General features: G+C 37.9%; 1 protein-coding gene across 2 annotated transcripts in view; it reads left to right on the top strand.

Moving 5' to 3' along the window:
- Positions 1–22,618, top strand: part of GPC6 (glypican 6) — a 996,155-nt gene that overhangs the window by 636,244 nt on the left and 337,293 nt on the right. For both annotated transcript variants that reach the window (XM_040991023.1, XM_040991022.1), the window contains exon 4: positions 21,444–21,609. In XM_040991023.1, coding sequence (XP_040846957.1) covers positions 21,444–21,609 — 166 coding nt within the window. The remainder of the gene's footprint in view (positions 1–21,443; positions 21,610–22,618) is intronic.

The raw sequence follows: 22,618 nt of genomic DNA, 5'->3' as shown, positions 1-22,618 counted from the left end.
TAATTTTACAATGACACACTTCACACTTTTAATTTATTTTATAATCATAAGCTTAACCCTCTAACAAATGCAGAATTCAACAAATAGTAAGTAGAAAATTCAATGTTCCTCAAGAGTGTAGACAAGTAAACAACAATTAAATCTCCAAACGTCAATTTCACTCATAGACTTCACACATTTTTGTTCTTTGTATTTATTGCCACAAGTCAGAGAAAATGCATGTTTTGTATCTTATGGGAACTGAAGTTATTTCACTAAACATCATGGTCTCAGTTGCATCCATTTTGTTGAAAAAGACAAGATTTCATTTTGTTTAATCGTTGAATAGGATTCCATAGTGGACAGATACGACATTCTTTATCCAGGCATCAGCTGATGGACATTTGGGTTGATTCCACATCAGCTGTGGCATAAAGGTAACACTTTCATATGCTGATTTCATTTCCTTCGGGTAAATTCCCAGGAGCAGAATGGCAGGGCAATTGGGTTGATGTATCTTCAGATTTCTGTGGAATCTCTCTACTGCCTTTTATCAAGGTTAAACTACCTTACACTCCCACCAACAGTGATAGTACCTTTTTTCCCTACATCTTCACCAGTAGTTGTTTTTTGACTTTTGGATGATTAGCATTCTAACTCGGATGAGGCGAAACATCATTGTAGCTCTAATTGCATTTCTCTAATTGCTAGTGACCCTGAATGTTTTTTCTGGTGTTCATTGGCCATTTGAATTCCATGCTTTGAAAAATGCGTGTTCTTGTCCTTTGCCCATTTACTTTATTTTTTCTTCTTAAAGATACAGTTCCTTAGGCTCAGGGATTCCCCGTTCTACCATATCCATGCCCCCTCACTGTTTTCCCCTATATTATAATAATAGTATTGTCCTTGAGCAACAATCACAGGTCCATCACTATTCTATTTAAACTGTATCATGACATGGTAGGTATAGACAACTACATTGTTTTGTTGCTAAGATTCTTCAGCTTGTTACAGACCCTGGAGATTATGTCTTTATCAGTTGCATATTTCAAAATTTTTTCTCCCATTCTGTCAGTGGCTTCTTCGCTTTTTCTTTGCTTTGAGAGCGTCCTTTGCAATGCAGAACTTCTTAGCTTGATGGAATCCTATTTGTTTACCTTTGTTTTTATTGCCCTTGCTTCTGGGATATATTCCAGAAAGCCTCGCTATGCTAAGATCATTCAGTTTCCTTAACGTTTTCCCCTAGTAAGCGGATGGTATCAGTTCATAGATTTATACCCTTGAACCATTTAGAGTTAACTTTTATGTAAGGTGTTAGGTAGATATCTTGCTTCATATTTCATAAAACTGTGAAGACACAGTTTTCCTAGCACAGCTTGTTGAAGATTGTGTCCTTTCTCCAGGGATTAATTTTAGCTTCTCTGTCAAAGATTAGTTGGTTTAGGATGTGTGGGTTAATTTCTGGGTTTTTTAAAATTCTATTACATTGATCGGTGTGTCTATTTTTGTTCTAGAAAGAGCTATTTTGATAACAACTTGCAGTTTATCTTGCAATCTGATATTGTTATGACTCTGGCTTTGCTTTTGTTGTTGAAAATTCTTTAGCTATCCAGGACTTTTTGGATTCCATACTAATTTAAACATTACTTTTTCTAAATTCAAGAATGTCTTAGGAATTTGGATTGAAATCACTTTGAATCTCTGTTTGTTTTCAGTAGTACGGACATTCTGATGATTGTAATTCTTCCCATCTATGAACATGGAGGATTTTCCCCATGTCTTTCTGTCTTCTATTTCCCTTTTTAAATGTTTTATAATTTTCATTGCAGAGATATTTCACATCCTTAATTACATTTTTTTTCAAGATATTTAAATTATTTATAGCTATTGTGAATCAAATTGTTCTTACACATTCTTTCTCAGCCACCGCATGGTCTGTGTTTACAAAGGCTATTGATGTTGGTGTGCAGCTTTATCACATTCTTAGGAGTTCCAGAAGAGTTTTAATAGAGGCTTTGGCTAAAACTTCTAGAAATATACATTGACAAAAGAGATACTGTGGATTACTTCTGCACAATGCTGGAAGACAGAGGTTGTGTATGTTCAGGCAGAGCTTACATTTCTGTGGCATAGGTTTCATTTTGCAAAAGGTAGTCATGTATAGGACCTTAATGAGAGAAAAAAATCTACTGAATATCTCTTCTGGCCTGAGTCCTGTTTGCTGGAACATGGGTTAGTTGTAGTTCTTCCTACATACTGTCATGTATCTCCATGGTGTGCAAGGCCATTGTCCGTGTGCCTGCCTCTGACGTCTCTGTTCGGTGTCTGCTTCGTGTCGCTTGTAATACTCTGTTTCTAATCACATCCACTTCCCAGCACGGCCAGTTGTTCCAGATAGTCTGACCCTTCTCATATGTGTGTCCATCAATTGAAATCTGAAATATCTCGAAATCTAAAACCTTTTGAGTGCCAAACATAACAACAAAAGCAAAGGTTTCTCCCCAAGAAATTTTGTTGTGTGCACAAAATTTTAAGATATTGCATAAAAAATAACCTTAAAGCTTTGTATAGAAGGAGTGTACAAACCAAGCAGTTCATGTTTAGACTTCATTCCATCCTCAAGGTGTCATTGTATATATAAAACTATTCCAAAATGAGTAACAACATGAAATCTGAACCACTTCTGGCCTGAAGCATTTCAGAGAAGGGGTAATGATTCTGTGTGATTATTTGTTAACATCATGTTATACAATTAAATGGTTCCAGGCCTGAATGAGCCCCAGAAGAATGATCCTGGAGTATCACATTTAGTGATGACTTCCAAGTAATAACATAAAGATACATTTTTAATTACAGCTACATAGTGATAGAATGATTGAAATTTTTAAGAAAAAACATTTTCCTCCTAACTCATGGATAATATTTTATGAAAGTATCTCCTGAATGTTGCCACTATTCCTCAGTGGTTCCTGGGGTTATGAGGCCAATATTTTCATTGGAATTCATTCAAATCTAACAGAACAACTCTTAGGTGAAAATTCTTCATTGAAAAACAAATATCCATGTTAGAATCATCCCCAGAAATAATGACTGAAAAAGCCATCATGTTGAGATAGCCTAGGAAAAGGTAGAATTTGCTGAGATGAGATTAAGTGCAAAGCTAGGCATTTCATCAATGTTAGCACTGTCTCTTGTTATTTCGGGGAACCGATCTTCTTTGGAATATGACATCTCTCCCTATCCACTTGGGAAATGTGGAACACTATGAATGAGCTTATTATTAAAACTCTTTCCCTTTAAAATACTTTGAAAATTGCAATATGCTTTGTATCATTAAAATTTGAAGGTAACATTAAAACAGGAAACAGATCAAAGCTCAGCCCGGAATCCCAGTCACAATGAGAAACGGCATTCATCTCCTTCAGGTGTAGTTTGAGTTTTGATGCTGTGGATAAGAAAGCATTTATTGCCACACCTTGACCTTGAGAGTCTCAGATTTGGTTTCAATAAAACTTTCCGACTCATGTGGTATTCTTCTACAGAGAAGCACAGTGATTTCCAACATTGAGGTTTGGAACCCTTCTGTGCACAAACCCAAGAGAATATTTTTCTCAGTGGTCAATGCTATCTGGTCCCCAGCTCACTTCTATCTTTTAGAAAGATTGTATGGTTGAAGAAAGCAAGTTGCTTTTCTTATTAGCTAAGACTACTCCTGCTCCCAGGAGGAAGTCAATGTTATAACCAAAACGACGTTTGAAAATTCTGCCGTATTCCTGGCAGTTGGTGCAAGGAAAGAACTTGAAAGAGCACTGCAGTCGAACAGGAGGATGGAAATATGTGCTCTGGAGATTCCATTTGTCATTCTGCATTACTTGCTTAGATGCAAGTTTTTCATTTTTTATACTATTCTCTTAACAAAACCAGTATACCTGCCTAGAATTGTGTTTATAAGAAATCTCGGTCAGAAGAAAAAAGCTGGATTGCTGATCCTGGGCTGGGACACGAACTTTTTGATGAAATCATTTACATAGTGATAAATGAATTTGAAAGATGTGTTGAAAGTGTGATATTTACACTATGATAACAGACACCCAGTTCTAGAAGGGGATCAGCATCAACTAACCTAAGAGGAAGGATACAACAGCCTCCCTGTGACCACATAAACCTGTCCATTTTTCCTTTCTTTGAAATATTTTGAGTATTTTTGGGTAGCACTGTTTACCACTGGCTTTTGAATAATGAATGATCATTTATTATTGGCTTTAAAAGTTTCATGCAAAATATCATTTTAAGCTAAATGTTTATGCCCTTTATCATTAAGAAACACCTGGAGTGTGCATGCTATCCCCCCATTGTCACCTTTGAAAAACAATGTAGTCCTTTTTGTTTAGATCACTAGGATATCTTATCCCATTTGCTAAGAAGCTGCTTAGAGAAGTCGTCCCAATTCACAATAGAAATTTTGTCAGAAAAAATTTTAAAAACTGTTATATTTTTGGTGTCTAGAACTTTCAATTTACTAGACACCTGCTCTCCAATCCCGAAGTGGAGCAGTGCTCTCATTTTCTTAGCCTCATAAGCCTAAGAAGATACAAGAATGAGTGTGTTGGAGTGTATATATGAGAGTGTGACAACAAAGAATCTATTAAGCTTTCCAGGATTCTGAAAAGGATAGGGGTGAAAGTTTTGAAAAAAAAAAATATGTTGGGTAATTTGCTGAAGTAAAATACTTTTGAAATTCATTTGGCTGTGATGGATGCTATGTTACAAATACCCTTCAATATTACATTGAAAGGGCTGTGGAGATGTGTTTGCATAAACTAAAGCCCTATCTTTCAGTAGAAAGCCACAGAAATGCTTAGCATTCATAGCAGGGATTTACTGAACGTCAGGGAACTTCAGAAAGATTGTGGGAAAAAAGAGAATTAAAAGATAAGTTTATTTTGGTACCCAAGAATTTTTAAATGTGTGCATGATTTTGAATACTTCTCATATCCATGGATTTTAAAACCCTTTTTTTTTTTTGCTCCAGAATAATTCTAACTCCATAAGTTTTTGAAAAAGAAGAATTTATTTATTTGAAAGGCAAAGAGAGAGGGGGCCAGCATGCAGGCTCCCATATACTAGTTCAAGTCCCAGAAGTCTAGCCTGAAGCGAGGAGCAAGAGTTTCATTCCAGGTTTCCTAAGTGGGGAGCAGAGGCCTGATTCCTTGAGCTGCTCTGTAGGGTCTACAATAGCAGGAGTTGGAATTGGGACTAGAGAGTGAACCCAGACATCTTAATTGCATCCGAACCACTGGGCCAAACACCCACCCTTCCGTGAATATTTGAATTTTACCTGTACTTATTTATTCTTGGCAATGTTCCACAAATAAGATTTGTGTTCAGAGTTGCACAGTTGAGACTGGAGGCTTAGCAGTGATCGCAAGGCTAAGAAAAGCTAGTGACGATGGAAGTTAGCCATATAATGTCTCCAAAATAGGCTTGGTAGAAACTGAAAAAGGTACATGAATTCAGTTATTATAATAAAGATAATCACTTTGCATTTCCATAGCGCTTCGCAGTAAAATGAATTTTAAAGCAATTTGCCAAGTGCTTTTACAAATGATCGTTTGGCTGAGTCCCAAGGAGTGTCTTCTGGGGTGGGACTATGCAGCTGTTGGCAGTGTTCGTGGAAACTCCAGAGAGCTGGTGGACTGCTCAGAGCTGGGCAAGCCTGCCATGGGGAGCTGCAGGAGCGTATGTGGTGCTTGCTTCTCCAAGGATGCCAAACTCTCCTGATGGGGGCTGCCCTCTTCGGGCAAAGCTGACATTTGTGAGCAAGAAGCTGGGGAAGGGTTTCTGACCTCCTTAACGCAGAGGAACTACCCTAAGAAAACAAAAGTAGAGTGATTGATGCAGCCCAAGAGGACAGCCCAATGCAGAAAACATTCATTGGATCTCTCAGGCAGAGAACCTTAACTTTCTAAGCTTGTTTTCTTCGTTGAAAAGCTCTTTCTTAGGAGGATTAAGTGACAACTGACACATTTTGCATGTCACATACTGTACATTCCATTCTTTTTATCATTTCTGTTATTTTTTATTTCACTGATCAATAAGTTTACGATTGCTTGTAGACTTTTTTCTTAACAACATTGTCATCATTTTACATCTTGTGATTACAGATATCTGCAATCAGACTTTCCCGCAGTTATAGGAGAAATATTTGAAATCCATTTCATCAAATCATATGCATTTTAAATTCTTACATAGACCTTACATTGTAAATAAAATCTAATAAGAATTATGAATGTATTTAAACAAGTATAAATAAATAACATGTGCACTTTTAAAACTGCTGTACATTTCATAGCACCGTGTTGAGAACATTTAAAAAATCAAAGTAGGACCAAAACAAATAATAAGCTCACATATATCAGGATATATATATTGAGATATATATAATAATATGTATATTGAAAAGATTTTTAAAAACTTATATGATATTAAGTTTAAGAACTTCTAAAAATAATCCACCCTCAAAGGAATTTAACAGGTATGCATTTTTCTGTTCAACACTATTTGAATGGAAGCAAAGCATTAGAGCAGTAGGAGAAACTGACCACAATTCTGCTATAACAAAAGGCCAAAGAGTTGTTAACAAAAGGCCAAAGAGTTGTCTGATAGCATGAGCTATCAGATTAGTGGAAGAAGTTGGGGGTGGGGGAACCTGGAAGGGTTTTGTCAATGTGGTTGAGCCCTATGTATCTGCTTTAATTGGTGCTTGTTGGGGTTGAGTTCCTACTTTCCCACAGAGACTCAAAGTTAGGGGCCCTAAATGTCTGAATGATAACTTTTGAAAGTGATGACTTTCGGGCTCTTGAGGAAGCCCTTCTGGGGTTGTAAAACTGGCAAGAAGTGGAATGAAGATTTATACTCCGAGAAGAAGGGGAAGAATACAATTATAACTGCTCTAAAGTAAATATCACAGGAAGAGAGGTCACAGCCCGTCTAGCTAGGAAGAAGTCTGCCCGTGATTCGGTGAGGCTAAAGGGAATATTGAGTTCAGCTTAATCGATACCTTCCCATTACACTTGGTCTGCTTAGTTCTCTGAAATTCTCTTGAAATAATGAAGGGAATCAAAGCACATTTGAAAAAGGATATTAAGTGACTCTACTGTGGTTACTAATCATGCAACTGTGGAAATAGCATAGCTGATAAATGTATTAGATGATCTCTATATTGACCTAAATTTATCTTTATTATTTCTAAAAATTCATCTACTTTTTATTTGCCAGGATATCTTATTACAAACAAATGATCAATGTATTAGACACAGAAAGTGTGCTGATATGAATACAAGGAGAACTGTACCACAGATATTTAGAGAAACTCTGAATTCTATTGACAGCTTTTATGCATTTCTAGTTTCTCTATATAATCAGAAGGAAAAAAACTAAATGTAAGGACAAAGATCACGTTAAATTTTTTATAAATATTTTGTTTATAACTAATAGGAATCCTGAACAGGGCATGTAGACTTCAGAGACAAATATTTTGTAGAACTTAGCACTAAGTGATCACAGTTGAAATTGAAAGTAGCCCACTTATATTTGAACAGGAAAAGCACAACTAAAAACGTGCTCTAACTTGTGCTAAATGGCTTTGTCAAGCACTAATGAGAAATCATTTTCAGTAGACACTGGTAGGACCTTGCTTCTGTTCCAGACAGCTAAATGAAATCAACAGTCATCAGAGGAGACCCAGCATTGACAAAAGCGGAGTGATTCACTCGTAGCTGTAAAGGAGGAGAGTGTGAAGGCACAGTTAGCTAAGCCACATGCTCCTTTTCCAGGACTAACAACCATGATCAATAACGAGCCAGAGCAGGGGAACAGCCTGTGCTTTCCCCAATGTTGGCATCTCTAGTCAATAACACATAATTGGAACCTGCCAAGAAGGTAGTGTGTCAAAGGTGTATTTAAGCAGAAACTTAGAGGCTGAGCTGTTTGTGTAAAAATTGAACACACAGTCTAATTATAAGTTCAAGAATTTTTAAAAGTTTGAACATTGTAAATCTGCCATGTGAAGGACTTAACACTGCTTGAACATGACAACTCCATCAATAAAGCCCAGTGAAAATAGAGGAAATGCCACACTACGGAGATGAGCAGTGCTCTGTCAGGAGACAGGCTGCAGAGAGCTAGGCTACCCCTTTGTTGGGGTAAGCAAATGATCAAAATATCATTTCAGTTTATCCCCTGAAAGCCCTCACCACTACAAAGAAAAGGGGTTTTTTTGGTTGTTATTAAACCAATAACTAGGAATGTTACCATTTTATGTTTGCTGGGTATGTATTGTCAGTATACTATTGAATTAATACTTTCCTGATTCTCAAAATTAGAGGAGGCTATGCAGACAGTGGAACAAAAAGCACCTTCCACTTCACCACTGAACAAACAGGTGCAGCAGAGTGAAAGTCAAGTCAATTTCAAAGACTATAAACGATCTAGTAAAACAAAACAAAACAAAAAAAGTATATCCGTATCTGTAGATGTAGATCCAGATTATCTCTCCCAGTGACTTCAGATCCAGAGGCCTGGAGAGGCTCTACGGGTTTTTCTCTGGCAACCATATTTATACAATTCAAATCTAACTGAATTTTTTAATATTTTAATTTACATATAGTAATTTCTATTTATCGAAATTGAGTGAATTTTACATGTAGCATGATAAAGATTGAGAACTAGACCAACACTCCTTCTTCCTACTCTGCCTCCTGCCCAAACTCTCCGGACACCTTCCTCCTGTTTTCTTCTTTCTTTCTTTTTTTCATTCTCATATTTTCATTTCACTTTGCAACCATATGCTTAACAATCCCACAGGTAAAAATATCAACACACAACAAGAAAAAAAGAAAAACCCTACAATTCATTCGGACCATAAAACAAGGTTGTAAACAGTAAAATCCCTAGTATCTAGTTCACTCATGTAGATTACAGAATTGTTTTTTTTTATTGCATTTTGTTTTGTTTTGTTTTGTTACTCCATGTATTACGAAAGGTCAGGAAAAAACATGATGTTTATCTTTTGGGGGTTTGTTATTTTACTAAGCATAGCCACTTCTCAATTCAATCCATTAAGTCGCAAAATACAAAATTTCATTCTTTTTGACGGCTGAGTAATATTCCATGTGTGGTACAATATAGTAGTTTAACATATGTATGCAGAGTGCAATGATCAAATCAGGATATATAATCAATTGCCTCCAATAATTATGTCATTTTACTGGGAAATTTGAAGGTCATTTCTTCAGGTTATTTTGAGATATACAATTAATTGCAAAGAAAAAACGTGAAAGGCAAATGTATGTGCTCTCCCTTGCTATACATTGTCATTCTCAGCCAACGTTTTCTACTGATAGTTCACAATCCAAGAGTGCGGGGTGATTAACGGGCTATTTTGCTAAGTGAAAGAAATAAAGCAGTTCATGGGCTCACTTTCTTTCTGAGAAGTTTGCACTTCACTTTCAAAACTGCCTTCATCATTCTAGCCCATCCATGGAGTACACTCAGTTGTGCCCCCTGCCATCTTGCTGATGGAATGGGCTGTGGTCGGGAGCGAATATGGCTTTGCACAAATAAATGATGTAATCCCAAGGGAAATTCAACAGGTAATAGAAATGCCAGTCTTTGCCGGATGGGACTTTTCAAAACCCGCTGGCTGTGATGTAGTGTAGACAAGCACCACGCCAGTTGGACTACCCCACCCCATCTCCATGTGTAAGCTTGCAAAGATTGGATTAATAAATTGACCATCAAATTTTGGAACTGACTGCAGAATGTAGGTATTGTCAATAGTCTATTTTTTCTAATATAGAATGCATACCTTTTAATAATTTAGAGATTTATGGTTTAATTATGTGAAAGTCAGATATACAGAGAGGAGGAGAGACAGAGAGGAAAATCTTCCTTCCATTGATTTACTCTTCACATGAACTCAATGGCCAAAACTGAGTAAATCCAAAGCCAGGAGCCAGGAACTTCTTCCGGGTCTCCCAAACAGGTACAGGTTCCCAACGCTTTGGGCTGTTCTCAACTGATTTCCAGGCCACAAGCAGGAAGCTAGATGGGAAGCAGGAAGCTAGATGGGAAGCAGGGATGCCAGGATTAGAACTGGCACCCATGTGGGGTACTGGCATGTGCAAGGCAAGAACTTTTAACCACTAAGCTACTGTGTCAGGTCCCCTTTTGATGATTTAAATAACTACTTTCATTTTTACTCTTTTTTTATTTTTCAAAATGGTTTACTATGTATCTTTTATAATAACGAGAACATGAATCCAAATGTTAAATTAAACCCATTGTGTGTAATTACACTTATTCGTGGTGCTAAGGTGTAAAATGCCAAGAACCAGAAGAATCAAAGTTAGACTTCAGATTTGATGCACTGCATGATGACTTAACAGCTCTTCAAAGATGAGCTTACATACACAGGCATTCACAATTGCTTTAGCACGGGATGTCACACTGAGTCAGAATTGAAAGAGCATGAGGATTGACTTTAGAATGTCAATAACAAAAGATTTCTTTGCGTTTTATCATTTATTTCTTTTTGATATATATATCTATATATCTCATTGTATTTATCTATTCATCTTTTTAATGGGCTTTTTATCAGATTCAATATAATTTCAGAGCACTTCTAAGGATATAATGGTATTGTCTTCTTTCTGTTTATTTAACTTGTATTCAAAAGCAAAAAGATGAACAGAAGGAGAGAGAGATCAGAAGGAATAATAGTCTATCAGCAGGTTTACTCCCCCAAGTCCCACAGCAGCCAAGGCTGGGTCAGGCCACAGTGAAGCGAGAGGCCAGGAGCTCCACCCTAGTCATGCAGACTCAGCTTCCTGAGCCATCATCTGCTGCCTCCCAAGCACCTTAGCAGGCAGCTGACCCTGGAGCTGAGGCACACTCGGCTCCACGGTGTAGGCATTTCAGTGGCTGAACGAATCTGCTGCAACACACTGCCTGCCCATGATTTTTTAGTGGATTGATTTATTCATTTCATTTTTTAAAAACCAATTTGTAGAGCTGTGTGTTGGTCAGCTTGCATTTTAGGTCGCCACTGTTGGCCTATTCATTCAGGCCACTTCAAATTTCCATTGCTGATCATCCAAACGTGTTTTGCTAGGATCCACTGCAAACATCAGCCTACCTGTGGTCCAGACCTGACTGTCTCCTTTACAGTTGGTCCAGGCGATTTCCCTGTCACACTCTTGTGTCTCTCAACACTTTGAGGGGTGTGATACAGTCACTCTGTGTCGCATGTTTGCCGTGGAAGGATGGACAAAGCTCAGGGAGTCCTCCTTCAATTGTACACTAATGGATCCATCACATGACACTTCATTCCCAAGACACAGCATCCTCATTTCCAATTCCTGGGCCTCCATTCTTTTTACTGAAAGCCTCTATCTCAAACGTTGGCCGCAATACACAGCTACCAAGGTGAGTTTTCGAAGATGAGATTGGTTTTATTTTATTCTCAGTCTATCCACTCATACGTGTATGCCTGATGACATTGTCACTAAGAAAGTTAGATGTCCTTTCAGAATTTATCATTTTCAGAAGTCATGGTTTATTTCTGCTGTGTCTAAATTGGATCAGTTTTTTTCCCAGTAACCTTCAGTATTTCCTGTTTTAAGAAACAGACTTGTGCTAAGTACTTTGATTTAGAAATGCAAATAGGGCACAGCCCAGTAGCCTAGTAACTAAAGTCCTCACCTTGCACTTGCCAGGATCTCATATCAGTGCTGGTTCTAATCCCGGCAGCTCCACTTCCCTGCTTGTGGCCTAGGAAACCAGTAGAGGAGAGCCCAAGACCTGGGGACCCTGGACCCGTGTGGGAGACCCGGAAGACAATCCTGGCTCCTGGCTTCGGATCGGCTCAGCTTTGGCCATTGTAGCCATTTGGGGAGTAAATCAGTAGACAGAAGATCTTCCTCTCTGTCTCACCTCCTTTCTGTATATCTGACATACCAATCAAAATAAATACATCTTTAGAAAAAAAAAATGCAAATATTACAAAATTCCTCTTTTCCCAAGGGTAAAAAGGATATTAACCACCTACTTGCTTACCTGCTGTGGCTAATAGCCACAAGAAGTCACTATGACAGAAAACATATTTTAGTGTTTTAACACTTTACCTACACAAATGGGGGTGTTAAGCCAGAATTCGTACTATGTTAACCTGAGTCATACAGCTGCTCCTCAAAGCCAAATCATGCGTTTTTGTTTAAATGTATCGTAATAGTGCTAAAAGTGAAGTATCTCATCCTGGTCTCCATTTACTAGTTCATAACATTAACAAAGTGCGTGGCCTTGCTCACTTTGGTTTCCATAGATGAAATGGGACAGTCAAAATGTAGTTTGTTTTAGATGAGATTATAGATAGATAGATGATATAGATAGATAGATAGATAGATAGATAGATAGATAGATAGATAGAATATTGTTTTGAAAACTGCAAAGCACCTTATAAAAGAACGATTCTTTCCTGTTTATGTCAGAAATTGGATTTTTATTTAATGTGGGGTGTTATCATTTTCTTATCTTCCAGTTTCTAGTAAAGTAAGTAAATAAACAAAATACTTCACTTCAATCTTCCTCCTGCCACTCTGCTATTTCTCTGCATGAATCAAGCATCAATTTTGAAAAGATTTGTCCTCAAATATTAACATACAAATCTCCACAGTGACCGCCTCTGCCCTGCTTCCGATCAGCTTGCTTCAAGTTTCTCTACATCGATGCTAGTTTCTGGCATGCATGACCACAGATTCTTCAAGTTCTTTCTTTGGTTTCCTTTATTCAGAGGAAAAAAAAAAACCCTTGATCATTTGTTCCTTCATTCCCTCGTTCATCCCATGATTTAGCAAGTAGTACTTTTCCCCTTCGTGCGGCTGGGCAGTGTTTCGAAGCACCGGCATTGCTCAGAGCATGAGGGGCGTGGGAGGGAGAGTCTCCGCCTTCACAAAGCATAGAGAACCGAATACGTATATCGATAAATATTGCTTCAGTATTGTGGTACTCCATTGCTTGTTGCCTTTACAGAATTCCCATGGCAAGGTACTTCACAAGGGAAAAAAGGGGTTGTCTTGGTTCACAGTCCTAGAGGTGAAAAGTTCAGACAGGGTGATGCAAGCTTCGTTTTCGGACAGGCGATCAGGGGTCTCTCTTTGTGTCTGTGCGCTACTCTTGATTCCTCTCACCCTCATCCCCCATCTCCACCCTCCCACCCTTATCCTGCTTTCTCTCCCCGTTTCCCTCTTTCTGGGAGAAAGTAAATTAAATAATGAATGTCAATGAATATTTAGAAAAAAATCCTTAAAACTCCCCTGAAGAAGGACTTGAAAAGGTTAATTCAATTGTTTTTCTAATTTAGATGGAGATGAACATCAGAGGGACACGAGTAATGAAAATGCTAAACAAATTTTGTTAAGTCAGTACTTATTTTCTATTAACAAAGTTGGTTTCTCTGGAATACGTACAAACCATTTCAAGTTACAGAAGTATAATCCAGGCCTATTTTACAATACACAATAGTTTTTATTACCAAAGAAGATATGTGACTGGAATAATCCTTTAGGTATTAGAACATCTACAGATAATAAGAAGATGCTGTAAAATATTTATGAGTCAATTTATAATCAATAATCTAAGTTAAAGTTACTGACATATGATTATAATATGCAATGCAGCTTTCCCCCTAAATTTCTTTAGAATTCATTCTTCTTTTCTTTTTTAAACTAAAGACATGATGCTTTATAGTAGTGAAATTGGGACCACTTCTTTGAGGAACAATTGTAGAAATGTTAGAGCAAATGTCAGCAAAACATTAATCACATTGCAACACATTTCATTATGTTAAGGTAATATTGCTTTTTTAATCAAATAGTCCCTAACTTCCCAATGAAATTGCTTTTATCCTTCTAAGTAAATGCCCCCAGGAGACCAAAGAAGTATTCAAATGGCACTACCTTATTTGAGGTAACAGTGTGTTATACGACCCTGTCTATCAGCTTTCTGCAAATTCTTCCAGGGAGTCAGTCCATGGACTATCGCCCTCTCCCTCACTCATCCCAGAACTTCTTGAAACATCTAAAGGACTGAAAGTCACCACATGTGTGGTACTCCTATGTGTCCTCTCGCTAAGTTGTCCTTAGAAAATGTTTATTTAAAATCAAGATAATAGCAGCATCAAATTTCTCATATTCCCAGTATTTATCTAGTACTTTCTTTTTTTTTACATTTTATTTTTATTATTATCATTTTATGATACAGTTCCATAGGCTCATGGCATTTCCCTTATAACCTCCCCAATTCCCTCCCCCGCACTTAGTTCCTCTATATCATTTCTAAAATATAGTTCTTCATGCACAGTCATATGTCCATCATTGCAGGCATGGACAATGGCAGAGTCCAGCATCCTATTGTCAAGATATAGTAAACATTTTCATTGTAAGTCCATCTTTGTCTGGAAGTAGAAATGCATACTACCTTGTATCCTGACATCTTCTTTGTTAGTCTCCATTCCACAGCTACTGTACATCCCCTTAAATGAAAAGTCATAAAACCAAATCAACAATAGAAAGAAAAATAGAAATTTACAATGCCATGAAGATAAATGACATGTTACTAGATATGATAGTCTCCATTACACAGCTATTATACATCCCCTTGAATGAAAAGTCACAAAACAAAATCAACATTAGGAAGATAAAAGAAATTAACAACACCATGAAGCTAAATAACATGCTACTAAATAATGTGTAGCTGAAGAAATGAAAATCAAGAACCTCTTGAAGAAAATGATGCTATGGTATGGTCTATGAGTCATTGAATGATTTAGTCAGAAGAAAGTGTTTTGAAGAGATGAAACTAACAGAAAACAACAAAACCCATGCGATATAGTTTCTGCTGATTTTTGTTGGTGAAGTGTGTCTCTTCTAGACAATAAATGGATGGGTTTTGGTTTTTAATCCAGTCTACTAATCTATGATGTTTGATTGAGTTTAAGCCATTTACATTCAGAGTTTAATATGTATGGGTGGTACTTTGGTCCTGTCATTTTAGGAATGGGTTGTTCATTGGCTTAGTCTTCTGTTATCATTTTACTGGGATGTTCTTCCCATTTGCTTTTGGTTTTGGTAGGTGCTATTCCTCTTTGTCAAGAGAACATCTTGAAGTATTATTTGTAGGGCAGGTTTGGAAGAGGCAAGTTCTTTTAACTTTTCCTTACTGTGGAAGAATTTTATTTCATCGCATCTCTAGTACTTTCTTACCATATTCTCCTTGAGTTTTCAAAGTGGGGGAATTTCTTGCACATCATTCCCCATTGAGCTGTTCTCTGTGAAATGGGATTTTTCAGCCTCTGTTTTTCTCAGCCCATCAGTCAAACATCAACACTTCTCACTGTGCTTCCTCAGCTGTGGGTTTGGCTCCCTGGTAACTTTGAAACATTTGTTTTCGTTATAATTCCCTAAGTCGGGCCAGCACACGGTGATGCTGATTAAATTCTTTTGGAATGAGCATGAGAATGAATACAGAGTACCTTTCCATTCCAATAGTATTAGAAGAGAAAGGCTTTCTTCTTCATAGTGAGATGTGTGTTTTTTGCTATCAGGTATCACTTTCAGTCAGCTGGTTTGTCATAATTTTTCGTCCTTCCTCTTCCTTCTTCTATTGTGTCGTCACCATCACCATCATCATCAAAAATTAGCACCAACCTGTCTTGGAGAACCTCTTTCCAGTCAGATTCTTCCATGCCTCCAAAAATTTTCAGTATTCTCTAAAGACAGTCTGGGCTTGATTGTCAGCCAACTGACTAGAGCATGGCCAAACTCCTAATGCATCATTTCCCTTAGACTTGTGTTTATATTACATCTTGTCTCCTTTCTAAAGGCTATTTCAGAAAAGCTCCAAGTTGGTACTTTGTAAAAAAAAAAGTGAAAAATGAGAGTTATTCATGAAAACATGCTGATGCCTTGAGCCAGGATGATTTTCACGGAGGGATCACCAGGAACCAGTGTGGCTGTTGTGAATCCAAGTGCGTCTCTCTGGTCCCTTAACGATCATGTCAGCGTAACTTTGAGAGATGTATTTTGTATACAGAAATGGAGATGGATGGTTGAGTAGCTGAATGGATAGACAGATGGATAAAATACAAACACCCTTTATATCAATGTTTCATACATCAAAAATTGCCTTTGTTCCTGTGTGTGCCACATTTTAATATCATTCTCCTCTTACCATATGCCAGCTACTTATACTAGGCGTTTAAAGCCATACATGTTCCTGAGAAAGTGATTAATTTGGCTGTATAATCTTGCAAATGCCACATCCTCCTACTTGAAAAGCCAGAGTGTGCATATTCCAAAGCAGCTATATTATAAATATGTTAGTATGACTGCAGAGGCTAGAAATTCAGAGCTTTTACGAAAGTGGATTCTCACTTCAATGACTCATGTTTAAAGTCACTGCTAAAATGTTTCTTCTAAATGAAGTAATATTTAAGTTATAATTTCTAACTGAAGAAGACAACTATTCCCTAAGGAGGCACTAAGGGAGCTTGTTTTATATTCTGTGTTCACATTTTGAAAATTTGCATTAGAGTAACATTTGGAATGTCAAACAGACTGCCCAAATAAAAGGGAACATATCCAAGACTTTGTTATGGTGCAACAAGGTAAAATTAAAATGATGCTGTGTTCTGTTGGGTATATGGTTTAGAAACATGTATTTGACTACCAGGAAGAGCTGTTCTATTTTAATTGGAAAAGCATATATTCTTATTTGTATATGCATGTACATTTATATGTTTAATTTATATGTTTTTCTGAGCCACATCAGCCTACTGCTGTTACTAATCATGCATTTACTAACTTTGAAAGCACTTTTACTTATGTTTTAGGAATGAAGTTAAATATAGAAACTCATTCTGCTTAAAAATGAATTTGTGAGCAATAACAGGACTGACAGCAACTGACATAGAATTACCTAGTTCCCCACTCCTTGATTTTCTTGATTTTCTTTTTAAGTATTCCATGCCTTTGGCATTATTTAAACTAGGTTTTGGAAATTCTGAATTATGGTTATTAGATATGCAGATGGTACCCATTCCCTTCTCCTAGACCAGTGTTTAGTGATCATTTCATGGCTTGAAAATACTTTGTAAGTCTCCTGCTTTTCAGGAGATGCTTCTAATTAATAAACAAATTACAATTTTAAAAATAGGCTGAATTTTCATCGTGGTAACAGCATTGTGAAAATTTGTGCTCCATGTGGGGAACATTTTTCCTTCAGGCCTCGATTAGCAATTCATAATTACTTCCTGTCTTATCTGCTTTTTCTCTCGATGTACAAGTTGGGAAGAAGATATTTTAGGAGCAAACACATTCTAATAAATATTGAAACTGAATTGGAAGGCTGAAAACTTTCCTGGTTCATGCAGAACCATTCTTTTTCTTTCAAATCACCATCAGCAATAGGTGCAGTAATAGAAAACATATGTTTAACTGATTTGCTTATTGGAAAGGCATAGCTATACAGAGAGAGAAAGAGGGTAAGAGGCAGAAGAAAAGGGCTGTTTCATAAGCTGGCTCATTGCCCAAATGACCACAACAGCCAGAGCTGGATCAGTCCAAAGCTAGAAGAAAAGAACTTCTGGCTCTCCCATGTAAGTGCAGGAGCCAACAGTTTGGGCCATACTCTGCTGCATTCTGAGGCACATTAGTAGAAACTGAATCATCAGTGGAGCAATCAGGACTCCAATCCCTCCCTGTCCACATGGGATATCTATAGAACAGGTTGGGCATAACCTGCAACACCATAGCACCACACAAATAAGAGACTTTTTAGAGAGAAAATGAGCATGTCCTATGTATCAGTTCAAATTTGGTAACATGTAATTCAGTATCAGTACTATTTAACTAAGTTATTTTCTTAACCACATGGCAAAGAGCAGATTCTTGTTAGTGACTAAACAATGGCCCCAGTTCTAGAAGTCCTTGAACACTCACAGAAAATGTCATCTGTAAGTAGTTTAGCTCTCTTGTTAAACAACGTTATTGAGGGCATTCATGTAACTTAAAATTCACCCATGTCAAGTAAAAAACTTCAATGGTTTTTAGTAAATTCACAATGCTGGCAGCCACCACTACTCATACAATCAAATTTTAAAGTATTTTCATCAGACAAAAGAAACTGTGGCACCCATCCATCTTCCACACTCCCTTGCCCCAGCCCTTGGAAATCACAAGCCTGTTCTCTGTTTGCGACGCATCTGATCTGCCACCTTTATGGCAATGGGACTATGCACCGACAATCTTCTATGACTGGTTTATGTGTTGGCATGTTTTCAATATAGCAGAATTGCATTCCTTTGTAAGATAGTATCTTGTCATAAGGACATGCAAAATTTTTTTATCCCATCCTAAGTGGGTGTTTTTGAATTGCTTTCAGTTTGGGGCACACCCACACCAATATTTGATTGTGTCTGTCTTTTTGACTGAGACAGTCTCATGGCATGAAGTTGGAATCTCATTTTGATTTTCATTTCCTTAATGACAAATGAGACTGAGCATTTTGTCATGGTTGTTACCTATTGGTATCTCATTGAAGTAATGTCTAGTCATATTGTTTGCCTTTTAAAAATTGGAATGTTTGCATCTCTGTTATTGAGTTGAAGGAGTTCTCTATATATTATAGGTATTTGATTCTTACATACGACTTTTAAGTATTTTTTCTCCTGTTTAGGTCATCATTTTGTTCCCTTGATGGTGTCATTTGATACATAATCTTCTAAGTTTAAAAACTTAATAAAGCCCAACTTCTTAACTTTCTTTTTGGTACCTTACCTAAGAATTTATATATTTCTTCAAAGATTTTATTGTAATTTAAGTTCTTGTATTTAGGCCATGGATTCAGTCTGAGCTAATTTTTGGCATGGTGTGCTGGAGGATCAAAATTCATTCTGTTGGATCTTTTTTTTAAGATTTATTCATTTTATTGGAAAGGCAGATGTACAGAGAGGAGGAGAGACAGAGAGGAAGAGTTTCTGTCTAATGATTCACTCCCCAAGTGGCCACAACAGAAGCCAAATCCGAAGCCAGAAGTCAGGAACTTCTTTCTGGGTCTCCCTCACAGGTGCAGGGTCCCAAAGCTTTGGGCTGTCCTCGACTGCTTTTCCAGGCCACAAGCAGGGAGCTGCGTCCATACAGGATCCCGGCGCATTCAAAGCGAGGACCTTAACCATTATGCTGTCGCGCCAGGCCCGATTCTGTTGGATCTTGACATCAGATTTTGCACAAATGATTTGTTGAAAAGATTTTTTTCAATCTCTTTGAGAATCTTTATTAATTTTTGAAACAGATTTCTCCACAGTCATGGTTATGCAATTGTAAGACACTGTTGAAAGTAGAACTATCCCGTCATGCAACTGGCATTTCCAAGAGCCTTGCTTTTAGAAACAAAGTCTTCCGTTTGAAATGATGACTTCTTAAAAAGTTTAATTCAAGTATGCAGTTGTATAAACTCAGAAAATGTGGTTTTGAACAGGAAAGTTTCAAGACTGACTCACCATGCTCCATTTTCTTCTTCAAACACCCTTTATGCAACCAAGAAGGATGTCATTTCCAAAAGTACTCTGGAACCTACACTTAACAACGTTGCTCTTTGAGACCAGCAAGGCTGTTCAATTTTCTCTGCTGGCTGCTACCCTGAGATGGAGCCTCTTCTGAAATATCAGGCTGAGAAAATTGTACTGATTTCAACACAATAAAAAAAAAGGAAAAGCTTCTATATACATGTAAGCAATAGTCTGCCAGAGAAGTTAAAAAGCAACAATTGAATTCTATGATGGATAAAACCATCTTGTTCTTTCTCCCCTTGAATACCACCTTGGCTACAAAGTGGTGAAAATAGTAGTTTATTTGAATGAGCATATGAGGAGGACCATCTAAGTCATGGTCATAATAGCTTGTGTGATGCAAAATTGTGAACAAGATGGCTCTTGCTGTCTGGCAGATCTCACATGTGTGCCTCCACTATTGACAATTCCTCCAGATCACATATGGGGACACCAAATAGGAAGCAGCAAACCCTGATGTAAGAAACAGAATCTAAAGAAAAAATAGCTTGGTCAGCTTGAGTGAAAATAGAGTTGAGTGCCTGGGAAAAAACCTAAGAGAGAAATTGCAAGATGGCAGAAAATAAAGTCCTTTGGCTAACACCAGCACGGAAAAGCTCAAGGAAATGCAGAGTTGTCTGCATTTTTTCTATTATTGGCCCATACTGTTGTAATGACTGTTTACCATCCAAGTGAGGTCAGCATCTTCAATGAGTCTAGAAAAGGTCTTACTGACTTAGATTGGATGAAATTTGGACTCTGTTTTTCTTCTCCATTGATAATAGCATTTCAGGGCCTGGTGTGGTAGCCTAGCAGCTAAAGCCCTCACCTTGCATGTGCTTGGATCCCATAAGGGCGCCGTTCTAATCCCAATAGCCCTACTTCCTATCCAGCTCCCTGCTTGCATCCTTGGAAAACAGTAGAGGACAGCACCAAGCTTGGGACCCTGCACCCATGTTGGATACCTGCAGGAGGCTTCAGGCTCCTAATTTCAAATCAACACAGCTCTAGTTATTGCAGTCACTTGGGGAGTGAATCATCAGATGGAAAATCTTCCTCTCTGTCTCTGCTCCTCTCTGTATATCTGACTTTCCTATGAAAATAAAATAAATCTTTAAAAAAAAAGAAAATGGCATTTCATTGTGAAGTAGCAAATTGTTCCTCTGGATTACTGTGAAGATTTCTACTCACATTCAATTTTGGGTCCACTTGCCCTGAGCTTTGCATTACCACAAAGCTGCAGGTGCCTGGTGCCGGGGCTGTCCCTTCCCTTCTGAGCAAGCCTGCATTGCAGGAGTCCCGGACGAGTTGATATTGATCTTAAAAAAAGTTATGAACAAAGGAAGTATATCTGCCAACTTCCTTTACAAAGAGGGTCAAATAGCTGGTTGGAAACTTTTCTAAAGGTGTCACATGAAACTTTAATAACACCTGCATTTTTATGGGCTTTTAACTTTGCAAATTGCTTTCACATGCATTATCTCATTTCATGTTCTGTTGTAGTGCAACGCTGGCTAGGTTTTAGACCCGACTTACAGTGACTGAGAAATCAAAATGTTGACCGGGACACTTCTGAAAAATTGCATGTTATAATGCTGGCAATATTTACCAGAAATTGATTGGTTTCAGATCAAACATTATAAAGGGTTAAGATTTTTATATTCCCTATAGTCATTTGCACTGCTGCTTGAAATTTATAGAGCTTTTCCTCCATTCTCTTTTATGGAGAAAACGATTTCTATTTCTCTCCCACTCATCCTTCGAATTTCTGATTTGCTCAATCTTTTCAAAAAATCCACAGGTGAGCCCAACCCCTGGGTGCATCCGTGCCCTCATGAAGATGCTGTACTGCCCCTACTGCCGAGGCCTGCCCTCCGTGAGACCCTGTAACAACTACTGCCTCAATGTCATGAAGGGCTGCTTGGCCAACCAGGCTGATCTGGACACAGAGTGGAACCTGTTCGTAGGTAAGAAACATTGAAACGGAATTGTGGGTAGAGATGTGAGAACAACCTACTTGATGGCTGGGGCTCAGGTATGGATGACTTATAGAAAACCAGGAGGATCAAAAAAAAAAAGAGCTCTCAGCAAACGCTAACATTGATTTTATATTTCCATTCACTTTTTTGCCTAAATATAAATTTTCTGTAAGGAATAATCCCGTTGAAGGATTGTACAGGCCACCTGCGATGGATTGGCTGATCTCCATGATAAAGGTGAAGAATGATCTTGAATTCCAGTGATCCTCTGTGAGAAAGGGACAGGTCAGGCAAGAATCCTGTAAAAAAAAAAAAGAAATACGCATTACTGTCTCTTCTTGATTAGCGTTAGTTCCACATAACAACAGATAACAAACTACTCCTGCCTTCAAATTCTTAAATGAAAACAGGTCCATATTTTAGCTAAACCATGTAAATGTCTACCTCATTCTGGGAAGGAAGGCACGGAGCACACAGACGTGAGATCACTTTCCAGCCCCCCCCCCATTCCAGACGTGAGGAATTGAGGCTGGGAGGAGAACAGCAGGTGGGCTGTGGATTGTAACTGCCTTCTAGAATCTTCCACGTTGTGCCGCCCAAGTAAGTACCCAAGGACAAAAGGACAAATTTTATAGGCAAGCTTCTCCCAGAAAACACACAGGCCTTGAAAGAGTAAATGTGTTTTCTTCCCCTCTGTCAAATGGCCTTCAAATAAAAGTACTTCCAATTGCATTTACTGCAATTACTGAGTGACAAGCAGAAAGGCGAAAATAGCAGTGACATTCATCAGCCTGGGACAGCCTTTGTCATTTATGCAAACATCCCAAGCAGAGTGCATGAAGTGAGTCTTTTGACATCTAAGATGTGGGCAGGATAGGAAAAAGCTCTAAGATGTGTTTGACGTCAGAGAAAACTTAGCTCACCCTGCAAGGAAGCGCCGACGTGTGTTACACACGTTGAGATTGGCCAGCAAAACCTCCTGGCCAATTGGTTCTTT

The sequence above is a fragment of the Ochotona curzoniae genome, unplaced genomic scaffold (assembly GCF_017591425.1).
Source record: "Ochotona curzoniae isolate NIBS_2020 unplaced genomic scaffold, NIBS_Ocur_1.0 contig_64, whole genome shotgun sequence".
Lineage (NCBI taxonomy): Eukaryota > Metazoa > Chordata > Mammalia > Lagomorpha > Ochotonidae > Ochotona > Ochotona curzoniae.
The sequence above is the reverse complement of the archived record's forward strand: the minus strand, read 5'-3'. Positions and strand labels throughout refer to the sequence as shown.